General features: G+C 39.8%; 1 protein-coding gene across 1 annotated transcript in view; it reads left to right on the forward strand.

Annotated features, from left to right (window-relative positions):
* Positions 1-26,882, forward strand: part of SIM1 (SIM bHLH transcription factor 1) — a 63,299-nt gene that overhangs the window by 14,738 nt on the left and 21,679 nt on the right. Inside the window, exons 6-9 of the mRNA XM_032407413.1 lie at positions 33-232; positions 448-554; positions 1,209-1,356; positions 24,659-24,827. Of these exons, the coding sequence (XP_032263304.1) occupies positions 33-232; positions 448-554; positions 1,209-1,356; positions 24,659-24,827 (624 nt within the window). The remainder of the gene's footprint in view (positions 1-32; positions 233-447; positions 555-1,208; positions 1,357-24,658; positions 24,828-26,882) is intronic.

The raw sequence follows: 26,882 nt of genomic DNA on the forward strand, positions 1-26,882 counted from the left end.
CTGAGTCTTCCCGCCCCCACCCCCCACTACAGGTCATTCACTGCAGCGGCTACCTGAAGATCCGCCAGTACAGCCTGGACATGTCCCCCTTCGATGGCTGCTACCAGAACGTGGGCCTGGTAGCCGTGGGACACTCGCTGCCTCCCAGCGCCGTCACGGAGATCAAGCTGCACAGCAACATGTTCATGTTCCGCGCCAGCCTGGACATGAAGCTCATCTTCCTGGACTCCAGGTGGGTGGCTCAGGCGGGAAAGGATCACCCGAGCGGGAGGGCGGCCCTGCTTAGTGGCTGAGAGCTCTTTCTTGACCTTCGGAGCCCATTTTGCAGATGAGGCGACTCACCGGGCTCTGCGAAGTGGGGGCGGGCACCCAGGTCTGAGAAGGCTGTCTGGGGGTGGGGGGCATCCCGGCACCCTGAGTTCATGCCGCGAGGATTGCTCTCCGCAGAGTAGCGGAGCTGACGGGGTACGAACCTCAGGACCTAATTGAGAAGACCCTGTACCACCACGTGCACGGCTGCGACACCTTCCACCTGCGCTGCGCCCACCACCTGCGTAAGGCGCCACTCTTCCCGGCACCGGACTAACCCCAGCGCGACCCGGGGAGGGGAGAGGGCGTGATTTAAGTCCACAGTAAGCGGATGGGTGGAAGCCCTGGTAGCGGGGGGGTGGTGCAAGGCCCTTGCCAGCGAGCGGCCGCTCCAACGCTGAGCCCCACCTTGTTTCTCTAATATCCGCGGGAAGAGTTTCTGAGTTTCTGGGTAAATTCCCCCAGAAGGGGTTTTCTGCTTCCCTCTCCTGCCCTCTGCAAACCTCACTGAAGACGTGAATAAAAACTGAGGCTAGGCCACTTGCTCACGTGCACTGACCTGCTTCGGCTTTTGATAGAGCTTTGCTTTGAACTTAATCTCCAGAAACAGGGACCATGAGCCTCGGAGTTCAGCTGCCCAGACACTACCTTCCTTAGTTAGAAAGTTGAATGGGCGAATCCCCCTATTTTAAACGTCCTCCACCGCTTTGCCAATCGCAAGGGACTGGAGGACTCAATGCAAAGTAACAGGACAATCGATTCCTTTGGGAATGCACGGGTTGTCTCTCCCTCCTACCTGGGCGCAGTTCTCAGGGCCCATAGGGACCTGCACTCCCACCGCCAGGGTTTGCATTTGAGCGGGCTCCTTCACCCCCAGCTGCCTCCTGTCTCTCCATCAGTGCTCGTGAAGGGGCAGGTGACCACCAAGTACTACAGGTTCCTGGCGAAGCACGGCGGCTGGGTATGGGTGCAGAGCTATGCGACCATCGTCCACAACAGCCGCTCGTCCAGGCCACACTGCATCGTCAGCGTCAACTATGTCCTCACGTGAGTGCAAATCTGGAACCCTTCGCCCACCCCAGGCAACCCTGGTCTCCAGGAGGGTGCGGGTGGTGGGCACTGCGGGTTAGAGGAGGCTGGGGTCCACTGGGACGCAGGTTCTGACCCCGAAGGCAGGCTGTGCTGGGAGATGGCAGCTTGAGCACTTTCATCTTTATGAAGAAGCTTCCTTCGTTATATTCTAGGGCAAGACTTGGGAGTTTTTCCATCCACAGTCTATATTTGCTTTCTGCTCTCTCTCTCTTTTAACTTTTTAAGCGAACTCTGCATTAAATAAAACTTAATGCGGCAGAAAGAAAAGAGAGAGAGAGGAAAGCGTCTGACTTACGGAGCCATTTATGGTTAACAAACAGGACATCTGTTTCACTTTTTCAAATCTGGGTTTGAAGTTCTTAATTTTAACCAGAGTCTCCAATCAAAGTTAAGAGTTCTGAGAGAGTGATTCTCACGCTGAACCACAAAGGGGGTTTAAGTGACCAGGAGGGTCTGAGTTTAACCTCCAGGAAGCAAAGGGACCCGAGCTAATGCTGCAAGTCGTGGCCGGTGCCCAGGCCCCGCGCGTTGTGTGACCGCATCACGAGGTGAAGAGCCGGCCTCGCGGTGCCACCTACGGGCACAAATGGCTGGACAGACGCGGTGGCGGCATTTGAGCCTTATTGTTTCTAGAAACAATAATCGTTTCTGTGGCCCTGCAGGCTGATCACGTGGTATGGTGTGTGGCTGGTGAAGAAAGCACCTTCTGTATCATGTTTGTGAAGTCGAATTGCTCAGGTTGGAAGCCTTTATGAAGAGCCCTTTTGTGTGCACAGTTGCTGGGTATTTTTGGTAGTCACTGACATTTTTGTGATTTTAGGGGACCTCAGGAGTTTACTCTGGAACCATTGACACACCTGGCACTTACTAGAAATGCTGTTTTCACATTAGGAGTTGGTTAAGGGGTACTATTTGGAATCACACTATACCACAGGCCATGAGGACTAGATTCCTTCCACGTTGTTTCAAATCGCCGAGTTAAAAATGTAGTACTTGAAAATATTGTGCTTGGCAATAGACTATTTACTCTGTGTCCTGTTTAATAAGATAATTTAATTCAATAGACTTGGGAAATGAATTTGGTGTAAATGAGGATTCAGTATTCAAGAATAATAGCTGGTTATTAAGAAGAATCTTTTTATTCCTTTAATAGATGGTACTAAAATAAATACTGTTAGGTTTTTGTAATAGCAAGAAAGCTGTGGATTTTAATACAGAGCAGAAAACATACCAATATTTTGGGTATCATGAAACAAAACCATCTATTTTATGAAAGCAATTTTTTATATTATTAAAATAAACGTAAGAGAAAATGGCAAAACATAATTCATAAAATAAGCCACTCTGTGAAGCAGAAGTATTAAGGAGTGAAAAATTATGTCTGCTTACCATGGAAAGGAAACGGACATTCTTTAAGAAGGTGCTTTGTATGTCTGAGACATCACAAGCATTATATATACACTCTGTTCTCTGGTGGGTGCCTGTGGTTAGTAATCATTTTTTATCAAACAGCAGGGTATATAGTCACACAGACCCATATAAATGATCAGAATGCAAGTTAGACCTCCCAATGGGTAAGCTTAATTTATGTTTGGAGTCATTTTGAAATATTCTGTTTTGTTTTCCAGTGGATAAGTGTACTTCCTTTCTTCTGTTAACTCTGTCATTCTTCACTTCACACACTTCTCCAGAGCTGCAGGATTAGGCTACCAACTTTACATCAGATTAAAAAGATGTAATGAGGATAAATGATTTACAGAAGGAAAAATAGCGTGGCTCATATTTTTCTAAATGTTTTCTACCTCCGAATGAAAATAGAAATAAACACACAGAAGCACACAAGATGAAAAGCTGAAATTGATTACCCTTTTATGAGTCTCAACTCCAATTCTTTGTATAAAAATTCTTAGGACAATTTTTATAGCTGCAAATGTGAAAGATGAAATGTCATCAAGTGGCTCTGTGTGTGTTGACGGGATTTTCATAATGAACAGGTTGCAGTTTGTTTGATGTGTATATCACACATCTGGCTGGAAGTTACTAATTTACATTGTCTTAGCAAATTAAATAGATGGCTATTGATTCTCTATGGTAGCAGTGAACTACCACATACATTTGTTTTCAAGGCTAGTTCTCTATGAAGCCTGAGAATGATAAGTGAATTCTTTCCAAATATGCCACCTCAAACAATGTACTTAAAACAACAAGCCCCCCAAATAATTTGACAGATCAGATGTTTTCCCAATTTAGACATGTTTTTTTTTTTTTTTTTAAGATTTTATTTATTTATTTGACAGAGAGAGACATAGCGAGAGAGGGAACACAAGCAGGGGGAGTGGGAGAGGGAGAAGCAGGCTCCCCGCTGAGCAGGGAGCCCCATGTGGGACTCGATCCCAGGACCCTGGGATCATGACCTGAGCCGAAGGCAGACGCTTAACAACTGAGCCACCCAGGCGCCCCCCCAATTTAGACATGTTAATAGCATACATTTTGAAGGGATTATCATATCATGAAAGTAGAGAGAATTTTAAATAAGCATTGGTTAAATGAAGGTGTGACATATTGATGGAAGCTACATTCATAAGAAACTCATTTTTCAAATTTCCTGTTGGCCAATTTATTGTTGAAGTTAAAATATGCCTAGAAATACCCGTCATTATTATCTGACAAAAGTGATGATGAATAGAAATATTCAGTAATCTTGTTCTAATAAGCAGCTGCAACTGCGAATATAGGAATTTTAGAGGCAGGGGGTAACCGCCTTTGTATGACCATCACACAAAATGTTGGTGTTCTGAAAATCTAGAGGGGAGAGGGAGGGGACACTATGATTAAATTTTAAAAATTCTCTTAGTTTTTCTCAGGGTGCTTGAGGGTCTCTAAAGCTTATACAGCTCTTCATTAAAACTCAGAAACAAAAACAAAAACAAAACAAAAAACTCCTTTCAAACCAAAAGACAGACCAGTTCATGATTTTCTATAAGACACACATATCCTGTTAGCTTTATGTTCCACCTTAAAAAAAATCATTCTTATAGGTCTTGAGTGCCCACAGGCTTTGAAATAAGTGTTAAGTATGACAGGCCACACTCCCTGATTATTTCCAGGAGGATAGATGAATGGAGATAGTGTCTAGTAATATTGAATATTGGGGAAAGTCCAGACAAGTATGGAGAGTACAAGGAATTCTGTATGAAAACTGAGTAGTTTTCCTGAATTCATATTTCCTTGAGTTTGTTTAATTAGTAGTGTTAATTATTCATTGCCAGTTCAGATGGAAAACATTAGTGCTCAATGTGAAGAAAATTGAAAATGTGGAACACCCAATAAACTACGAAAAGTAATTTCTAGAAAAATGAAGAAGAGTCTTGATTCTTTTTATGTTTTTAAACTTCATATGTTATAAAAATAAAACTTTTAAAATCTACTTTTAAGGATAAACCAATGAAGTATAAAAATCCCATTTTAAAATATTTAAGAACAATAATTTTTCAAACATACAGAAAAGTTGAAAGACTAGTACAATGAATACCCATACACACATCATCCATAATATAAGCCGTTTTTGTTTTATCTCCATTTCTACCTATATGTCTGTCTATTTGTATGTGCATTTTTCTCCACTGAATTATTTCAAAGTAAGCTACAGACATCATGATTCTTCATCCTAAATAACATTCTCCTACATAGCCACTGTACCATTTATGATGGCACATTTAAAGGGTTCAAAATTACTGTGTGTAGAAGGTTGCAAAAACATACATGAGATCTAGTTTACTGATACCATTAAAAACAATCTGTCACTGACATTCATCAAGTACTCACTGATATATGACCTCAGTAGATTGATTGATAGATGATATTTTGTGAGGGGACTTCTGTGGGACATAGTTGTAAAAGCTACTGTATTTTAAATTAGACTTCTCGTAAGAATTGTTAAGTTAATAAAATTCTGGCATTTTTTTTCTGGAAAGTAAAAGAGATTTTGAGAGTGATTTTGGTAACTTTGGAATCAGACAGATTTAATATTCTCAACCATTTTTGTTTGTAAAGAAGGCTTCTCTGCTTATATCCTAAGTTTAGGATAGAACATTGTTTTAGTGGAAAATCTCACATACTGTTTTAGAGTGATTCACTGAACACATAAAAGGAATTTTCTATGCTAAAATTTCTATTTCAGTGTTTCAAAAAGCAGAACAAATAGACAATTTACCTTAGTGGTCTATGCAACACCATCTACTATATAACCCTTTGCATTTGTAGAAGAGTTTGGGCAAAATGCCAAAGGAGACATACTTCCTTCATGTAAAAGAAAAAAAAAAAAGGTCTCTATATTGTAATTATTGCAGGTCCAATATTTTTGCTTTTCTTTTTATAAAACCGCTATAGTTCCCACATTTAAAAAGGGTCTTTAAGTGTTAACATATTCTGTGAATGTAAAGCCTTATGGATTCTTATCACAAAGCAGCAAATGTTAAAATACGCTCATGTTAGTTTGCTCTTTCAAGTGTATTAATAGTGCTGAGTTAATTTGGGCATTTAAATTAAAAATTATTTTTTTATTAATTTAAAGCCCCAGTGATATTATTGTTATTACCACCAGGAAATTTTAGAAAATGCTTTTTAAAAACTTGACCAATAATATATATAGTTATAGAAATAGATTTTATTTTTCTGGCTAGCAAAACCATTTTTAATATTATAAATAATGTCAAATGAAGTGCCTTTTGACTTAGCAAGCCATAGCAAAATATACTCTCGTGCCTTGGATCTGTGGAGCACTCGTTGCATAGAATTAATTTTTTGATCATTAAAAATAATAATCATGCACTAATGTATACCCATAAATTAGATTTGAACCTTAATTGTGTTTAATCTTTATCATAATAATATTGAACATCAAAGCCCCAGTTGTCCTTTTCAAATGATCTTTTAAGTAACTGAATGATTATAAAAATGAATTGAAGACACATTTCTATGAATGGTAATTTATAACAACTAAAACTAGTTGTTATAATAGTGATTTTATAACTACTAAAACACTTTATTAAAAGAAAGAGCTGGGACATTTAGTCTGTTTTATAGTTCATACCACCAGTACTCACTTAAATAATGTTATCCTTCATATCCTTTTTACTTATTGTAATTTTTTTTATCAAAATGAGCTGTATTTAGTTTTGAATTCATCATTTATGTTAAAATTTTGTATTATTATTACAAATGTTGATTGCAGCATCATTACAAAAGCTGAATATTTCTTTCAAAGTGCTGTCACATTCATTACATAGCTCCTTTGACAGCTCTGTATGAGGGTTAGGGCAGGGATTTTCTAGGTGAGGAAACTGACATCAGATATGCTGAGTAAGAGTAAGCGGGGAGGGGCGCCTGGGTGGCTCAGTTGTTAAGCATCTGCCTTCGGCTCAGGTCATGATCCCAGGGTCCTGGGATTGAGCCTGGCATTGGGCTCCCTGCTCAGCAGGAAGCTTCTCCCTCTCCCCTTGCCCCTGCTTGTGTTCCTGCTCTCACTGTCTCTCTCTCTGTCAAATAAATAAATAAAATCTTAAAAAAAAAAAAAAAAGAGTAAGTGGGGAAGCCAGGATTAAAGCCTGGGGTGTTGACTCCTACTGTATGCCAAGTTTCTCTACATGGAGGTGGTAGTCAGGCGTGGCTGCAGGGGAGAAAATGTCTGGGAGAGAGGGATGGATTTAAATGGGTGAGGCCTGTGGTGTTCAGCCCACCCAACTTCTGGAGAGACTTTCATCTGATCTCATGATGGAAAATTAAAAAGCTGTTTCTGTGTTGCTGCTTCATAAATATGTACAGATATTGACAATTTAGTGGTTTAAATTTAGCAATGCTAGCTTCTCAATAACATTCAATTAAGAATATATCTTTTTCCCCCCATAAGTCTCACTAAGGACATTTTCATTTTGTAAGAAAAAAAATGTGGCCTTGCAAACATTTCAGTTTCTCACTGAGTTGCTTGCCTTTAGTTTACATAGATACATTATTGCTATTCCTAATTATTTCATTTCTGCAACCAGATTTAATATTTTATGTTTTTGTTAAACGTGTTAAAACAAATGTCAGTGGATTGGCAAGCTAAATCATCCTTTTCATCAGACTAGGCACAAATTACCTCCCATGGCAATGGGGTATTTCTTAGATGGTGTTCTGCTTTTGAGAGAGAATGGCAGGAGAGGTTGTCCCCTGGGGATTCTGTTGGTGGAGGGAGGCTAGGGATGGAGAGCCTCCCAACACACTCTGAGCAGGTGAGTCATCCTTGGCCCTTTGGCAATGCTGCTCCTGGGCTTCTTCGCTCTCCCCAGTCCTTTCTGGCCTCCATTCCTTTCTTTGTTGTGGCTCTGACCTGGAGGGCATTGAGTCACAGGACCTCTTCTTTAAAAGGATCCTATGTGGAGGCCACTTGGTATGTGCTAAATGACCAGCCTGACCACTATTCTCTGGCTGTTGGGACAGAAAGGGTTCTGATCTTTGCGTCTTATCATGGAAAAACATGATCATTTTTGAATGCTCAAAAACCATACCTTCCTGAAGGCAGGGATATACATGTTATTGTGAATGGACAAATTCAAATGAAGCTTTACTTGAACTCCGGAAAAGTATGTTTTCATCTTTTGACTTCATCTATTTGACTTCACTATTTGTGTTGTGAGCACTGTTATGTTTGATTCAAGGTGTGTGTATGTGTGTATGTGTTGGGGGGGGTGGATTATGCATATCTTGATGATTTAGTAAAAGGCTGCTACTTGTTTCCACGTATCCAGTGCTTTCCGGTCTGTCGTCTGTTCTCATGCCATACTGGCTTGTGGCATCTTTCCAGGCGAGCAGGTAGTGATAGAACATTCATCTGGGTGGAAGTGCTGGTGTCTATGCCCAGCTAGTCCAGCAAAAAGGATTGGCTGGAGTTTAGATGAAACCTGGAAATGCTTGAGTGCTTATCAGTAGAGGAATTTCGTTCTGTCTTATCTGAAGGGGTAACTTGGCCACTTCCTTTCCCCTGCCTCAGGCATTCTGAGGTCTAGGGAGCTGGCTGGGGTGAGAAAGGTGGTCCATGGTGATGGCAGGGCTAAGGGGGATGAGAAGAGAACTTACTTTTATAGGGCATTGACAACGTTTAGGGTCTGGCTGAGTCTGGGCCATCTGTTTACCATCTGTGACTTTTATTCTGGGAGGTTATGTCGCAGTTGGACTGTGATTTTGTCTTTATAAAAACCCACAGTATCATTTGAAGCAACCTGCAAGGGAAAGGCATGGGCTTTGGTGTCAGATGGATCTGGTTTGAATGTGCTTTACTGCGTTATAGCTATGAGACTTTGAGCACAGCTCTACTTCTTTGAGACTGTTTCCCCATCTGTGCAATGGGGATATTTTTACCCACCTTTTAAGGATTGAGGAGGATTAAATGAAATAATGTGTATATAGCACAGAATCTGGCAGAAAACAGGTGCTCAAAATAACTGTTGTTATCAGCTCTTGCCATTTATGTGATGTCAGCTGAAATAGTTTGAAAAGAGAGTAGTTCCCTTTTTAACTTGAATTGCTAAATCTTCAAATTCACAAATTTAAGTGTTTATCTTCCTCCCCCTCCCCAGTTCCTCAACACACACATCTCCAAGTATTGTGCTTTTTGTGGGTGGTGGTTTCTCTACTTTGGTTAAGCTCACCCTGTTTTTCATTGCTGTTGTTGTGTACTCTATAGGGAGCTGAGTTTTGTGCTTGGAGGGAAGGAAGCCAATATCTATTGAGCACCTTATTTGTCCCAGGCAAAGTGGAAGGTGCATTACATGGTGCTTTGCAGGGAAAAAGAGGGATCTAGGAAACCAAGCTTTTATCACATTTCTCAAGTTAATTTAGTTGGAGCCAATGTTTTGTCGACTTTACCAATGTCAGTAATTATAATTTAAAGTGAAATAAAACATGCAGTACTGACATTTTTGATGGTGTCCAGTGGAACCCTTTGTATATTTCCCTTTACTCTGTATGGACTGGGTATGGCTAAATCAAGTGTTTCAGAGAGTATGGCAGAGTGCAATGATTTATTGCATGAATACATGAAGCAGAGGTCTTGGCGTCTCTTGAGTAGTTTACAATTTAGTTTGAAAAGTAGAAGAGTTCCATTTAAATATTTAAGAACTCAGATTAGCACAGTTTGAAATGATATGGCACACCTGGGCTATTTGTTGAGAGCAAAAATTCAGAGAAGCTTGAATGGTGGAGCTATTAGGGAAGGAGTAGAATGTAGGGGTGGAAGCAGAGGTAGGGTCTTTTGAGATGGAATGGTGACATATGCATATGCACATTTGTCTCATTGGTCTTTTTTCCATGAACATTATAGCACAATTAGTATTGCTCTTCAAATTAGATTCAGTGCCTGTCTCGTTGTTCTTATCTGACCTGGTTTTCTTTCCTTCTCTCACCTTTTTACCTTGAACTTTTTTGTTGGAACTGAACATGCTTCATCAGGTTTCGTGATTATTTTCTCTAAGCCTCTTACCTTTCTCAGATTAGTACTGGTATATATCTTGAACATGTTCACCCAGCCTTAGTAACATATATATAATATATATTTATATATATTAGCATCTGGTATATAGCATCTAGACCTAGAACACAGTTTTTAAAAAATATTTTATTTATTTATTTGAGAGAGACAACACGAGTGGAGGCAGGGAGAGAGGGACAAGCAGACTTCTCCAGGGAGCCCGACATGGGGCTCGATCCCAGGACCCTGAGATCATGATCTGAGCTGAAGGCAGACGCTTAACTGACTGAATCACCCAGGCAACCCAAGGACACAGTTTTTAAAGTTGGAAAGGATGTCAGTATTCTGAATGGAATGTAGAATCTTAGTGAAATGAATACACAGTATTGCCACATGTATAATGGTTGTATTTTAAAAATTATTTGTAGAAAGCAATGTGAGGTATACATTAGGACAATGAACATCAGCAGACTGGAGGAGAGGGAGGTGCAAAGAACCTGATTCTTTGGTTCCAGATTTGCAGGGCCAGCCAGAAGGCCTCCCCAGTGCTGTGTTTGACATCATAAGCATAATGCTATTAGAATATGATGCAGTCTAACCCCTAGGCTTTTTAGTTAGATGTTTCAACCCTGATAACCATAGGAATGCATTACAAGATACTTGCAAAACATATTATGAAATGAGATATCACTACTTTATTATGCAACATAGCATATTAGTTAAGAGCTTGGGTTATGGGTCTATTGCCTATTCAAATTCCAGTGCTGCTATTGGCTATCTCTGTGACTGTGAGCAAATTGCTTACCTTGTTGTTTTTTTTAACCTGTAAAATGTGGGTAGTAGTAATATCTATTTCAGTAATATCTATTTTATTGTGAACATTAAATCAGGAAATGTGTGAGGTTCTTGGCCCTGTGCCCTACACAAAGTAACATTGAGTAAATGTGAATTATTAGGGTGGTTATTTCAGTGAAATTAAATAAAATAATTTTTGGCTTGCCAATAAACACAAAATAAATGTCTGTGAGTCTTTGGGCTGGAGGAGGGAAAGCATGAGTCTTAGGAAGGCAGAGTGTTGCCCAAGAATGAGAAATCACCAATCATGCTGATCCATCTGGAATGGATTGTTAGATCCTACTTCAGATGATTAGGACTAGTAGGCCTTTAAGCATTCATAAATGTTTTCTTGAGCACCTATTATGTGTCAGGCACTATGCCAAGTTCTGGGGATATCAAAATGAATGAGACAGTACCTGCTGGAAAAAGAAATAAGCACAAATACAAGCTCTATCCCAGTGTGATTTCCCTCTAGGCTTGCTGATGACAGATTCCTTCCTGGAGGGAAGCACTTCCATCCACAATTAGAAGAAAGCCCAAAGTGCCTTGGCACTCTTAAGGTCACCTGGGGAATAAGCTTGTGGGTATGGTCAGACTCCCCTTGGTTAGATGGCGGGGAGGGAGTGGAGCAGGGAGAGCAGCTGAGCCCCCGGGGAGGGCTGTGCATATGTGTGTGTGAGGGAGATCAGGATGGGCTGCAGGGTAAGGAGTCCATCTTAACTCTGACAAAAACGCTGTTGCCCACGGTGGGTCCTGTGTATCTCATTATGTCAGCCAGAGAGAGCAGTTGTGTGTGCCAAGTTGATTTTTATCCTGTTGGAATGATATTGAGCTGCTTTTTGTTCTGCTTTGAATGGAGTATTTCGGTGTTTTGTGGGGTTGACTTCTAATAGGATTAGGAATCTTAGTGAGTTTTAAAATGAAGAATCACATGAGAGTCAAAATAGTCTTTGCAGATTTATTACATTAAAAAAAGTTTCTAATGATTTTTAGGTCTTTGTAATACTTTTAACTTTTCTTTTGTAAGGGGTCATTCCCTGGCTGCCCTGCCCTGGAAAGACTGTGTGATTGTCAGGTGCAAGTGAGGGAGGGTGGGAAGGTGCTCTGTTGTTGCCATACTTAGAAAGGTCAGGGAATAAGAAGGACTTACATTTGAGGGGCTGCTACTTTGTTCCAGAGGCTCAGAGAAGCCAAGTAACTTAGCCAACACAACACAGCTATTGAGTGGACATGCCAACCCAGGGACGGGACTCCAGGGCCCACCTGATTTCCTCTTTGGCATGCTATCTTTAAGTTGGTAACATTGTACTAGGGTGAACCGTATGTAATTGCCATTTATGTACATTGAAGCAGTCCAATATTGGCAATTTCATATGATTCCACCTAATACTTGGGAAGTAATAGGACACTTTGAAGAGATTTTGCAAAAGTCTATGGATAGTTTACTAAAAGAGTTCAATACGGGGTCTCCACAAAGTGACCTAATAGCTTCACAGAAGTTTTGGCATACTCAGAACCTAGTCAGCTGCCACGCAATGTGCTTAATCCCTGGGCCCGACCCCACCTCCCCTTCGCCAGTTTAGGCATCAACAGTTATGACATTCTCACAGAATAGCGATCCATCCCCACAGAACACTATTTTATTTGGAACATCTTATATTTTACCAGGATTCAAATGGGCATTGCTGTCTTTACTGGAAGGGTATTTTCCCCTTTGATTGATTGTTAAATGGATAGAGACTGTGAAAGGATCTCTCTCTCTCTCTCTTTTTCCTGGGGATTTCTTGTTCAAACAGAATTTGTTGTATCCACATCAGTAAAGCCGTGTTAATATGGGCTGCTGGCCAGACCATGGAAATAGCCTCATTATATTGAACTGGATGTCATAATGGTACCCATTAAGGTGGGATTCTCTCTCTGTTTGTACTTTTAAACCCAAGTCCCTTGCCACTTTTTACATCTCTCTGAGAATAGCAACACTCTCTGGTAATGCAATCTGAGAACGTGCTGTCTCTTGCCTCCTCCTACTGAAAACCATTACAAAAATAGAATCCCTGGTTCTGAGCATTTTTAGGGGTTTACAGCTTGTTGCTGCTCCTTGGTCATTCATTTTACTCTCTGCACTTGGGATGATTATAATGTGTTCTGGTGGCTGAAGGTAAGAACCCATGAGATTTACTTCTTTCAACACTCCCATTAATTGATATTGGTGTCCAAATGTACGACAGGAAAAGAGCAGCTTTTTTTTTTTTTTTTGAAATGAACCAAATGCAACACAAGGTTTTGCATTTTAAATTTTATAAGGCATTCAGAGACTAAGACTGTTGAAAGTCATAGCATTTCTATTAGCTGTTGAAATCTTACTACAGTCCTGGCAAAGTGAAGCATTTGTTGTGCTGGATTTGGGTAATGGAACCCTGCAGGGTTCCAGCTCAGGAATGGTGGAAGGATGAAGCCCACAAGCAGAGGGCAGAGTGAGTGTCAATTTCATTCCTCCAATTAGAGCAGTTAAAGAAATAACAAAATGCAGGGTAGCATTTTATTGTGAGAGCTAATTGAAAATCAGGGGAAAATATTTAGATACGCTACATTATCATCTCTTTTCTATTTGTGTCTCTTCCCCGTTGACTCAATAGGACCTTCATTATAAACAAATCTCTCTCATTAGAATTAGCTTAATTTTTGTTGCTATAATTAAGAGGATGGTAAGAAGTGTTGTAGAGTATAGTCCTTCCTTCTGCAAATGGGATGGTTCTTGCATTCACTCAGCAAGTCTTTCCCCAGTGCCTAATGGGTGCCAGGGTCTGTAGGACGGTTGTAGCGTGACCAACACGGACAACGTCCCTACACTTGTGGAGGGTAAATTTTAGTGGGAAGAAACAGATAGTACTTATAAACAAATAAATATGTCCTACAATATCACGAAATGAAAGGAAAAAATTAAGCAGGACAAAGAGTGGTTGGGGAAGACCTCTCTGAAGACTCCTGAATGAAGGGAGGGAGGCAGTCATGCTGAGACCCGTAAGAAGAGTATTCCCAGCAGTGGGAAGCAAATGCAAAAGCCCTGGGGTAGAAACAAACTAGGTAAGTAAGCCGATGAATGAGAAGGTCACTGTAGCTGGAGAAGAGAAAAGGAGGGGAAGGGCATAAGAAGTTGATGCTAGAATAGGCAGGGTCAGACCATGCTGGGTCTTGAAGGCTTTGGGAAGTCACTGGATTTTTGAGCAGAGGCATGGCATGAACTAATTTAAGCTATGAAAAGGTCATCTGGCTGGTGTGGAAAATAGGCTTAGGGAAAGATGGAGGGTAGAGGCAGGGGGACCAGTTAGGAAATGATTGCCATTGCCTAGGTGAGGGAAGATGATGGCTTGAAAGAAGGAGGTAGTGATGGAGGGTCAGATTCAGGATGTGTTGAAAATAGACAAATAGGGTTTGCAGATGGACTAGATGGAAGTTGTGAAAAAATGAGGAGTCAAGGTCAGCATCTAAGTTTTTAGCCTGAGGGGCTTGGGTGAATGGTGGGAAGGGGCAGATTTGTAGACAGGGGCAACAATCAAGGGTTGTGTGTGGACATATTTAGTTTGAGATGCCTGTCATTCATTTAAGTGATAATGTCAGGCAGGCAGTTGGATCTGGGTATCATGGAGTGGGGAGGTCTGGCTGGAGATGGTGGGTCATCAATGTATAGGATTTAAAGCCAGCAAAAGTGCATGAGATCCCTGGAGAGTGAGTGGTAACTGAGATGCAGCCTAAAGACCAAGCCCTGTAGCTCTCCATGTTGTGGGATCTGCAGGAGCAGGCAGTGTCCCCAGAGGAGGCTGAAAGGGCACGAACAGGGATCTGGATAGGAATAGGCTGGTGAAATATGCAGTAAGGCTGAGCCCTGGGGAAAGTGTGAAGTTTGTCTTTGGAATGTCCCCTCCCTTTACAGTGGTTTTCCATCTTCTCTTTGGGACCCTTTCATCTGATTTCTTTAGTTTTCTTATCCCACATAACAATGGCTCCAGTTTTCAAAATATGGTCCCCTGACTGGCAGCATCAGCACCATCCCCCCCCCAGGAGCTTGTTAAAAATGCAAACTGCAGGCTCCTCCCGAGACCTGCAAATAAGAAACTCTAAGGGGTGGGGCTTAGCAGGCTGAGTTTTAATAAACTCTTCAGGGGCTTCTGATGCATGAAGTTTGAGAACCACTGCTCTAAAGAAAGTAGCTGCTAAACTGAACCAATGAAAAATAACAGATGAGACTTACTCTGTTAACCTTTTCTGAGCCATCTGCCTAAAGCCAAAGAAATAAATATCTAATAGTAGATTTTAAGTATAAACCAGTAGACCATTCTTGAGATATCTTTGTGGGGGCCAAGGAAACTTCTCAAGCCCTACAAGTCATAAATGCAGGCAGCTGCCTATTGTATCTCTGGTAATGAACTCTAGTAATAACTTTATAGTCTGTGTAGTATTGTATAAGCTCTCTGATTCCAAATATAAAGGCAATGAAAATTTGGGCATTTTGGTGGGCAATCCAAAATCTCTAGTGATAATTCAGAACTTATTTTGTTTAAACACTTACTTTGTTAAAAGTTGTTTATTTTTTTAAGATTTATTTATTTAGGGGCGCCTGGGTACCTCAGTCGTTAAGTGTCTGCCTTCAGCTCAGGTCATGATCCCAGGGTCCTGGGATCGAGCCCCGCATCAGGCTCCCTGCTCCATGGGAAGCCTGCTTCGCCCTCTCTCACTCCCCCTGCTTGTGTTCCCTCTCTCGCTGTGTCTCTCTGTCAAATAAATAAATAAAATCTTTAAAAAAAAGATTTATTTATTTATTTTAGAGAGAGAAAGAGAGAGAGACAGAGAGAGAGCACGCACAAGAAGTGGGGAGGGGCAGAGGGACAGGGAGACAGAATCCTCAAGCAAACTCCCCGCTGAGTGTGGAGCCCATAGCAGGGCTCCTCCTGGGGCTGGACTTGGGACCCTGAGATCAGACCTGAGCTGAAATCAAAGAGTCAGCTGCTCAACTGACTGAGCCACCCCGGTGTCCCTATTTAAAGTTGTTTAAACACAACTTATCTACCAGGCAATTTAAAATGCCTCAACAGCAACGCATATAATAATAATAATAATAATAATAATAATAATGATAATGGCAGAACATTTGTTGAATTGTGAATTTTTATTCATAAAATACACCTCAAATTTATTTTAGCCATTTAAATAATAGAGTTTAATGTATATTTAGTCAAGCATTACAGTAGTAAGGGCTTAGGGAGATTAGAAATAAATGAATCCAATTAAAGAACACGTCTGTGAGATTTGATATGTCATAGGTATGAATGAACTGTTTGCACAGCAACTGTAAAGAAACCGTTAATGATTAACTGTCTAGAAGAGGTTTAATCAAGAATAAATGCTATAGGACATATTTTAAAACATTTAAGTTAAACAAATGAAGATTTGTGCATTTGAAAACATCACATCATGCCATCATTTTTGCTGTGTCTTTTCCTGGGGAGTTCAAAGCCTGAGGTTCTACTTTTCTATTATCTGCAGAAATGCCGTGCCTTTGTGTTGTGTTGAAAAGGGCAGAGATTTCAAAGGTGCCATGAGGTTTAGCCTTGTGGGGTCTCTCCACAAACTGTGGGAGTTTTGGGACCCTCTGGTCTTGAGTTTAGAATGCAAATTTCTCAGTGTTGTGGGAAGACTATTTCTTTGTGATTACAAGTATTTTTTTCTGTTCTAGGAGTTTGTGTGAAGTTGAAAATAGGAGGTGTGCTTTTTCACCCTCTATGCCAGGGGGTTATTTTTAGGGTTTAGGAAGAAGCTTTGTAAGAGTCAGAACTGGGTGAGAAAGCTATTCCTGTGGAGAACAGAATCTCAACCAAATATAAGGTGTTAAGTGATGGGTTCCCCATTACTTATCTATCTTGGGTATTGGCAAGTTCTGAAGGGAACATACATTTGAAAAACGTCAGCTTAATAAAATGACAGTGAAGGTGAGGGGGATGGACACAGAGCATGGGGAGGTGAAAAAGAATGGAAAGACATGGAAAGCAGGGGCGGGCAGAATAGCATGTATGCATTTTATTTGCTATTTGCGAACATTCTTAAAAGTAAGAAAAACTCCGTTAATATTAGTATCATTTTTTTCTTTCTTTATATTTGGCCTTTTTTTTTTCCCCTAGAAGAGGCCTAATTAGTGGTCTTGACTGTAGAAAAGGAGATTGGCATTTTTAAACTTATGCCTTTGGTGAAAGAGGCATCACATTTTCATTTAATTTGTTCGGATCTAACCTTTAAAGACCAATACCTCCCTAACTGCCCCCCATCCCTGGCCAAACTTTGAGAAAATAAGAAACAAAAAAAGCTATAATATCAATAGAATTTGGAACTTAGATCTGTAGGATTTACAAATACATCTAAACTTTACTAGCTATAGATATAGAATGAATTTCTGAGCATAAAAAATTAAGTTTTTCAGAACAAAAAATGTGGCCCCCAAAGTAAGGTTTACTCTATTTAAACAATGATGAATATGCCATCCATAACTCACAGGAAGCTGAACTGTTATAAGAAACTACATGGCAAGACTTTCTTTTTTTTCAATTATAAGTAATAATTTAAGTTATATTCTCCAACAAAGGAAACATAGAGTCATAGAGTTCACATGAAAGTCTTCAGAGACAGATAATTCTGTAAGGTAGGAAGGGTGGAAAATAGATCAGAAAGTAAATGAAATGTATAGGCACCGAGAGAGCGTATGAACATTTGGACATTTTAAAATTATAAATGGTGTTCATGAGAAGTTGAGCCTATGGGAAAAGAAGTTTAGGGGTGTTGTCTCTTCCATAATTCAGTATTATTCACAAAGAAGAAATCCTGGAAATACAAGGAAGAGAAATTGGGGAACCATTTCAATATCAGGTGGGAGTACCTGAAGTTTGCCTCAGTTAGAGTTTCTTTTTCACGAAATATTTTTGATTATGAAAGTCATACATGTTTATTATAGAAAGAATTAAGATAATATAGAGAGGAATAAAGAGAAGATAAAGAACATCTTTAATCTATTTTCCAGATAGTCACTGTTAACATTTTAATTTTTTGCTTCCCACTACATGTATGTGCAAATACGTGCATATATGGTACATGTTCATTTTAAAAGAGATAATTTTTCACTCTATCAATAGTATTTTTCACATCATTAGAGTAAAAAAATTAATGACTGCATAATATTTTATCACATGGGTATGCCATAGTTAAGTAATGGTTCTATTGTTGGTTTTTATTTACTTATTTACAATTAAATGTAAGAAATTATGCTAAGTACCCTTGTATATAGACTTTTGATACTCATCTCTGACTATTTTCATAAGATATATTCCTAGAAGTGGAATTACTGAATTTAAGGAATGAACATTCTTAAGACTCTTGATAAACACTGATAGTTTACTCTTTTTAGCATTAGTATATAAGAATGCCAATTTATTTCACCTTGTCTTCATTGAGATTTATTGTCATTAAAATAAAATCTTCGTTGATTTGAAAGATAAAAATGACCAGAAAATCTGATAGTTGCCTTAATTCATATAGGTTATTACAAGTGGGCTAAACTTTAAAAAAAATTGTTCCTTAGCAATTTGTACGTTGTTTACATCCTTTTCACATTTTTCTATTTCAGAGATATTGTATTATCAATTTGTAGAAGTTATTTCTCTGAGGTTTAAAGTACTATTCCTCCTCGCTACTTCAATACAGTTATAATTATTCTGAATAAATTGTTGAGGATAAAATTAATTTAGTATTTTAGTTTGTTTAAGTATCACATATACCATGCCTGAATTGTAACTTGACGAAAAATAAGTGCATTTTCTTAATTTGCATAATGCTAAAATAATAACATGATTTGTTTCTTTAAGGTCTCACAGGATATCAGAATGATCATTATCAATTATAATCTTGGAATTTAAAAATCCCTCACATAAACTTGCTTACTTAGTAGGTATTTTTTTTTTCTTACTTATGTAGAAAGGTTTGCCAGTTTTTGAATTTTTGGTCATTTGGTCATTTGGATTTGAGATGAATAAAAGTTTATTGCATTGAGAATTATTTTGTTAATCACTTGCAAGTGGGCATCTGTTCTCTGTAAGATATGGTGCTAGGCAGTCAATAGAGACTATCGTAAGAGAAGGAATTTAGGAGATTGTTGTCAGATACACCATTCACCACACTGTGTGACAGGACCTAGATGTGCTAAATGAGTGTTGGAAGCAGTGTCTGCGTAGGAGCTGAGAGGGGGGAGCAGGAAATCACTGTGGCCTGGGAGGGGAAGAAATGAATTCAGATGCATGTCGTGGCAGGTCTGGACTTAGCTATATTGCAACTTGTGTCATGGGTTTGTGCAAAGGTATTCCGTAATCCCTGCTGTGAGGATGGTTGACTTTGCTACATCTTACCAAAATATTACAGTTTTTTACTTCCTTTTTAGTTATTGTTTGCCTATTGTTTACACCCCCCCCCAATCTTTCCTTCTTGAAATTACAATGTGATGGCAGACTTTGTGCCTAAGCCATCCCTCCCCCTTGTCCTGCTATCCACTCCATAGCATGTTGGATGAGACCTACAAAATAGAGGAGAAAGATGTTTCTAGGCAGAGGCAGTGTTTATGTAAAACCAAAGACTTTTGGGGAACTACTGAAATCACCAAAGCAAATGGAGAAAACCACAAGGAGCAAACATAAATCCACTTATTAGTATGAGACTATTATATTTCCAAGGGTGCCTTAGCCTAATTTCCCAGCAGATGTCTTCGTTTGTGAGCCTCTCACAGTATGGAATCCTCCTTATCAGCTATTTCTGCTGGGCTCCATGGGAGCCTGAAAATGAAACATAAACTAGGTCTCTCTGCTGCAGAGGTTTACCCAGTGGCCAGGCGGTAACTCTGCCAGAATATAAAGAAGGTCATGCACTTCGTGTGACAGTGATTCGAGAATCCAATTAAAAAGTTTAGTATAAGACGCAGTCGTTCCTACTTAATCCGATCACAGTTTAATGCAATCCTCTGCTTATTGCAGTCAGCGCCTTTGGAGCTAAATCAATTGTATGTCTCTGTTTCCACGTTTTCCTCTGTAATTTGATCACCTTCAGCTGTTTTTTTTTTTTTTTAAATAGCTCAATTGGGAAATCTGGCAACATCTTTTAAGTATTGCCCCATAACATAAAGCCAGCAAAGACACTTCACAATAGCCAGCTTCAAAACTGACATGACAGAAGCAAAAAGTTACTTGTCTAAAATGGAAGCGCAATAGGATATGGCAGAGTTGAAGAGGAAAGGTTCTTGTGAAGAATCTTGACTCAACATGAGCTGATCAAATACTGCTGATTGCTTCTCTGTGCAATCATTCCAACTCACTTGAAGGTTGTAAATATAGTCGTGCTGCTGTTGACATCATGGACACCAGTCTCCCGGTCAAAATGATAGAAATTATATTAATGCATTTCTCTGAAGCTAAAAGTACTCTTTGTGATGAAGATAACTCTTATTTGCTTTGCAAGGGTATCACACTGAGGTTCCCATATGGAACTTACCTCGTGGGTGGTCATGGCATATTGCTGAAGGGAAGGCCGAGAAGGCCAGTGATGCAAAAATGGCCCCTTTTATTCTATTGGAATTTGAGTAATTCCAAATATGTACATGACTATTATAAAGTTTAGAGTAGACTCAGATGGTTAATTCTGCAAATTGAATGATTTCTGACTGTCCATAATGGAATAAGAGGATTACTTTGGTCTGTGCAAATACGAGTGAGATTGACAAGCTGCAAGTCCTAGTGACTGCAAATTACCCATTTCACATTGCTTTCGGAGCTGAGGTACCTGATGTCTGCAGCTCTAGTACAGGTCACTCAAGGGAGAAAAAAAAATGTAAATTGATATCAATAACCATTTTGAAAAATATGCCAAGAGGCATATGCCACAGTTCCTCTTTTGATATGCCGATGGTATCTGGGAGAACAGCATGAGCTGCCCTAGTGAGGGGAGACTGTGGAGTCCTGAACAGGGTCTAGGTGGTACTTTTCAGGAAAGCTTTAGAAGTAGAGTAGGGCTGTGTCCTGTCCCTCCTTTATTAAAGTCAGCTAAGTCAAATTCCTCCCTATACTCATTTCAGAGTCCAAGGGCTGTGCACCCAAGTATTTTATTTTGTCCCGCTCCACAGGGGAACATTGAACAGCTTTACTAGGCATATACCTAACTTTGAGGATGTGTGTGTGGTGTGTGTGTGTGTGTGTGTGTGTGTGTGTACGTCTGTGTGTGTGAGAGATACCAGAATATGCCTCACTGAGGAGAAGGGAGGGAGTGTCTGAGTTTGGAGGAGGGAAATGGAAGCCATAATGTGATTCCCATCAGCATCTAGACCTTTAATCCATACAAATGAAATGCTCCAATTTAATAGAATTCTAAAAGTAAAACAAATGCTTTGTTCTTAGTGAATCTGTCATTCAGAGCTGCTCTTGGCAGCACATCAACTGTACTTGAAATGTCTTTAAGTGGGTTTTTTTTTATTGTGCTTTTCGTCTTATCTTTGAGTTGGTAGAGGAATAGGAAGGCTGAGCTCCTCTCAGCATGTCAGGTCTGTGCAGCTCTGAAGTCCCCATTTGCTTACTTGGCCATGAAGAGCTTACCTTACTTAGTAAGTATTTTGGCCATAGTGCAATAGAGTTTACAGACTAAGAAGCAACAGAGCAAATTAATGTGAGTTAGCGGTAGAGAGGAAAGAAATACACCATAAGGAGGTGTTTGTAATAAAATGTATTACAATCGCTACCAAAGTGGAACTATTGTTTTGGGGAAATCAGGTGCCAAAAAAGCACCACAAAGTAAAGAAGTAAAGAAATAATACTTAGTATTTATTGAGCATTTACTATGTTCTAGGCACTGTGCTATGAATTTTTCATATAATACTTTTCTAAACCTTAGCACATCCATCTCTATGAGCTATAAAGAGGAAATTGAGGTCTAGATGGGTTGTTACACAGTAAGTGGCTCAAACCATGGTCTATCTGACCTCATGATCTTTTGCTGTTTTGGTGGATTCTTTGTGGCCTTTTTAGATGTGCACCAAAATATTAAATTTTTTTTATCAAAAGTATTTGCATAACTATTCTTATAGTTCTTAACATTTTCATGTGACTGTGTAGAATTTCAAATCGTTTATTGGTTTTGAATTTTTATTTAAGCCTATTCAGAGTATTTCTATCATTGGAAACTATGCAAAAACTTTGGGAAGACTTCTTCAGTAGTTGAGATACATATTTTGGGGGTCTGATGGTGTACATGAGAGAAATGAATCCTTGTTTACTCTCTATTTATCACCATGAAGTCTCTGTGCTGAAATGTTGCATTAAGAGTGTGTTTTAAAAATTATGTGGCCATATGTTCAGGGGTGCAGGGTTTTTGTTTTCAGTCTAGGTCCTGTTGGGAAGGGACTGAATGGATATACTAGTACCCATTTGACACAGGAGATACCCAAGCAAGGGAGCTCTACCTCCTGTCAGAGCCCATCTTGCTCACTGTCACATGCATGTGATCTCGGGGCAGGTGGTTCATGGGACTCACCGCCCAGGGGGGTCTTTTCCAACAGAGACATACTGTTGGGCTGCTGGTTATTAATAGTCACTGAGGAAAACAGTCCTTTCTGAGTTGCGTCTTTATCTTCTTCCTCTTCCAAATGTGTGAAATATTATGCAGTTGCCATTGGAACATACCAGAATGTCTCTTGACTCTTGCCCTCTAGGAACTTAGAACCCCTAGGAAAGATTAGACATTATCACTTGAAAAATAAGGTTGGAGATAGTTTCTGGTCCCCTCCCTACTTCCCTCAGGAACTGGCCCTGGTGTCTTCTTCATGAGCACAGCAACTTAGTCCTTCTGTTTATTGATGTCTCCCCAGGGCCTCCACAGAGTCACTCACTCAGTAAACATGTGTTGAAGGAATGAATGGGGTTAGCAGTTGGGAAGGGCTTCAGAGGCAAGTAGGATTTAAGACAGTTCTTTATTAGAGGAGTTCTATAGGAATGTGTTGGAGGTGGAAGAGAGGAAAGTATGAGGTTAGTTTGGGGAGAACTATTTTGGGTAAAGTGAGGGGCTGATGAAGGAAAATTTTCAGATACTGTCAGAAAAATAGGTGGGAACCACATTTTGGAGGGCATTGAATTTCTGATCTGGGAGTGCAACGACTCTGTGTTGTGTGTTTTCCTTGGGAGATGATTAGAGTAGTAAAGCAGACCAGTCATATGATTCAACTTCCCAAGCCCGGAAGACAAATTGCATGCCCACCTTCTAAATTTTTGTTGCTAACATAGGATAATTTTTTTTTAACTTGCACTGAGTAGATGCACTATTTGATATAAAGTCATTGTAACTTGCTGACATATACCAGCACACTGTAGTTTGTGGCAGTGATATTATTGAACCTGTTTTAGCTGATTTCTATCCCTTGTCACTTGAGGGACTCCTTGCCTGAATTATCCTTTTGCCTTTGCCTGATCTCTCTGTAGAAGAACAAATAGGGAAAAGAAAGAGAAGATAAATGAATCTTTGCTGATCCCTGGAAATCTACCAATCACTTTAACATATCTAACTTTATTAGTTTATTACATTTAATATACCTATCTTAGTATTAAAAATGCATGTACATTTTTTAGAAAGGTGAACCCATTAGAAAAAAAGGAAAAATAAAATTAGGAAAATGAAAGAAGCCAGTAAGGTTTGTTGCACAAAATGCCTGCCCTGAGGACTCGTCCACTTGTTAGAGGTGGTTACCAATCAGATTTGGGGCTCAGGGCTTTTTGACTTCCAGGGCAACGGGGGAAACATGATGGGTTATATGATTCACAGTGTCTGTGAGAGAAAAAGAAATCAATTACCCAGGAGCAGCCCAACTAGTTCTAGAACCTGAAAGGAAATTCTCCCACGAGTCCTCATAAAGAAGGCTATGAAACATTTTATTTTGGCTGCCAGTGGGAAAGGTTGATATCCTCTTATGAAAACTGAGGAGTCAGTCAAGATTCTCTGCTGCCTGGAGCGGGCTGAGGTGATAGCTGTCATCTTCAGTCACTAAATACCTCATACCACATACCTTTGTAAAGAACTCTCCAAGACATACTCTTTATCCTCTTCACATCACAGTCTGCAGTGATTATGTTTAATTAATATTTGTTCATTGTTTCTTCTTGGAAATAGATTGTAATCTGCGGAAGGGCAGGGACTCTAGGCATCTTACTCATTCTTTCATTTCCAGATAGCACAAAACCTGGTATGTACTAGGAGCTTAATAGATATTTATTGAAGATGAAGTGGAAATAACTGATGGTAAAATGTACCCTAATGTAACTGATTTAGTTAGCCTGTTAAAAGGGATTTTTAACTACTTAGTAGCCTAGTTTCACTGGTTTGCTAGCTATAAAAATATTAGGAATGTTTGCCACAATGATTGACCTTGGAACAGCTGACCTTCTTCTTGCCAATAATCCGATAGCATCAGATGGTCAGTTGTCTGTTGAATTCACCCTAGACAGAAAATCCTTTAGAGTCGATTTTATAATCTATACCTCACCAATGAGGACACAAAAGCTCAGAGAAGTTGAATTATGGATTTATTTTCTACTTATAAAAATAATCAAAAATGTGTTTTAAAATCAAAACATTTTCATGAGCATATCATAATTTGGCTGTATACAGCTACCTCTGTATACATTAGTTACATGTTAGGCGTTTCTAAAGTAACCAAGGTGTTCGTGGCGACCAGTTATATGGCTAACTTTTGCTTGCTTCCTTTTCAAATATGGATTACTGCCTTTCCTGGTGAGAGAACACATGTAGCCATTTCCTGTGGTGGCAGATTAAGGGCTGTGTCCTCTCACCCTACAGGGACACGGAATACAAAGGGTTGCAGCTCTCCCTGGATCAGATCTCAGTCTCTAAACCAGCCTTCTCCTACACCAGCAGTTCCACTCCTACCATGACTGACAACAGGAAGGGGGCCAAGTCCAGGCTTTCCAGCTCAAAGTCAAAATCCAGAACTTCCCCGTATCCTCAGGTAGGTGCACTGCCATTTTGCAACTTTCTTGTGTGTGTGTGTGTGTGTGTGTGAGAGAGAGAGAGAGAGAGAGAGAGAGAGAGACTTGGTTTGGACTCAAAGTTGAGGAAGTATTAAAACAGTTTGGAATTCATTATCTGGTTGTAATAAATTTAAAACTTCTATGTATCTGGAAAGCTTTCTAAAACTATCTTCATCCTGCTCTTCTCCTTTTAAAATAACTATGCTAGTAAAAATTTGAAATGATCTTGTGGTTTGCTGCTTTCATACGAAGACGGTGAGAGTCTCAGTTGCAGTTGGAGCCGTAACTTTGTTTTTTCAAAGAAATTGATCCTGACCAAAAAGATGTAGCCAGCATAGCAAAATACGGAAAACAAGAGCTTAACATAGTAAAACTGATTCTTAGGACAGGAACCGAAGTAGAAGGAAATGAAGAGGCAGAGGCAAAGAATCAAGGATGCATCTCGTCATGAGATTTGTGCACAGGAGGACTATCTGGGGAAGGAGGGAAATAGAATCTACCAGATGGGAGGAATGATAGGAAAAGCAACTCTCTTCTCATCTTTACAAGGTGGTGAGCTGATGAGACCCAGAGGAGATATTCCAGAAATACTGCAAGGCACAAGGATGAGTCTGTATTCTTGGAAGGAAAAAATTATTTTTCTGATCAGTCACCGAGATATAGAAACTAGACTGTGCCAAGATATGTGCAGAGCTCTCTCCTGGCCTGAAAGAAGTAGGACAGAACTGGGGATTCTCTACTCCTAGGATCTTGGGACCATCTTACCTCTATCCTTTTCCTTATAGCACCACATCACTAGAGTAACCCAGGAGATGATTCCTAGGCTTATATAAAGCCAGACTGGATTTGGAGTTATTTTGTCTAAGTGGTCTTTATCATTTATGTTTTAAATATATTTTTTAGAGTAAAACTGGCCATCTACTAGTTACAGAAACTGTTATTTCCTTACTTCTCAGAGCTATATTACTCTGTTGATTTCTACAAATGTATATACTGTTTGAAGAAATGTCATTTATTTAACCAATGATTACTAAGAAGCTACTATTTGCTAGATTATTTTAGCAGCTTGGTATATAAAGATGAGAAGATCATGGCCCCCACAAGAGACTTATGTCACACAATTTAAAATCTCCCACAGAAGGCTAGATCTCTTTACTCTGACAAAAGAGAGGGAGTTGATATGTGATGTCTAGACAGTTTTCAGTGTCCACCCTCTGTTATTAGGACTGAACACTTTACTTAAAAAGTACATTTTAGTTAAAGTCACTGTGGAAGAGGAGTTGCTTCTTTTTATTGAACATCTGAGAAGCTTTTCTTATTATAATCTTGTACCTTGGGGAAAAAGTTTTACTCTCTCTTTTTATTACTTGGAAGGATCAATTATGCCTTCGGGTAATTTTATCCTTAAATATACAGGAATGTTGAACACATAGATGAAAGAAGAATTTAAATTAGGAAATACTAAGTTAAGAAGGAATTTATCTGTTGTTATGCAGAAATTAAGCCACAAAATATCTCCCCACTGGACTTCTTTTTTTTTTTTTTTTAAAGATTTTATTTATTTATTTTACAGAGAGAGACACAGCGAGAGAGGGAACACAAGCAGGGGGAGTGGGAGAGGGAGAAGCAGGGTCCCCGCAGAGCAGGGAGCCCGATGTGGGACTCGATCCCAGGACCCTGGGATCATGACCTGAGCCGAAGGCAGTCGCTTAACCGACTGAGCCACCCAGGCGCCCTCCCCACTGGACTTCTAAAAACTCACTAATTCTGTCTTCTTTCATGCATAGCTCTAACATCTAAAATTTCTGTTAGTTTGCTCTAATGGTAGACTACTCATTTTTTTAAAATATTTATTTATTTATTTATTTATTTATTTGAGAGAGAGAGCATGCATGAGTGGGGGGAAAGCAGAGGGAGAGAGAATCTTAAGAAGGCTCCATGGCCAGCATGGAGCCCAATGTGGGGCTCGATCTCATGACCCTGAGATCATGACTTGAGCTGAAATCACAAATTGGACATTTAACCGACTGAAC

Source organism: Phoca vitulina, unplaced genomic scaffold, assembly GCF_004348235.1.
Source record: "Phoca vitulina isolate PV1807 unplaced genomic scaffold, GSC_HSeal_1.0 scaffold9, whole genome shotgun sequence".
Lineage (NCBI taxonomy): Eukaryota > Metazoa > Chordata > Mammalia > Carnivora > Phocidae > Phoca > Phoca vitulina.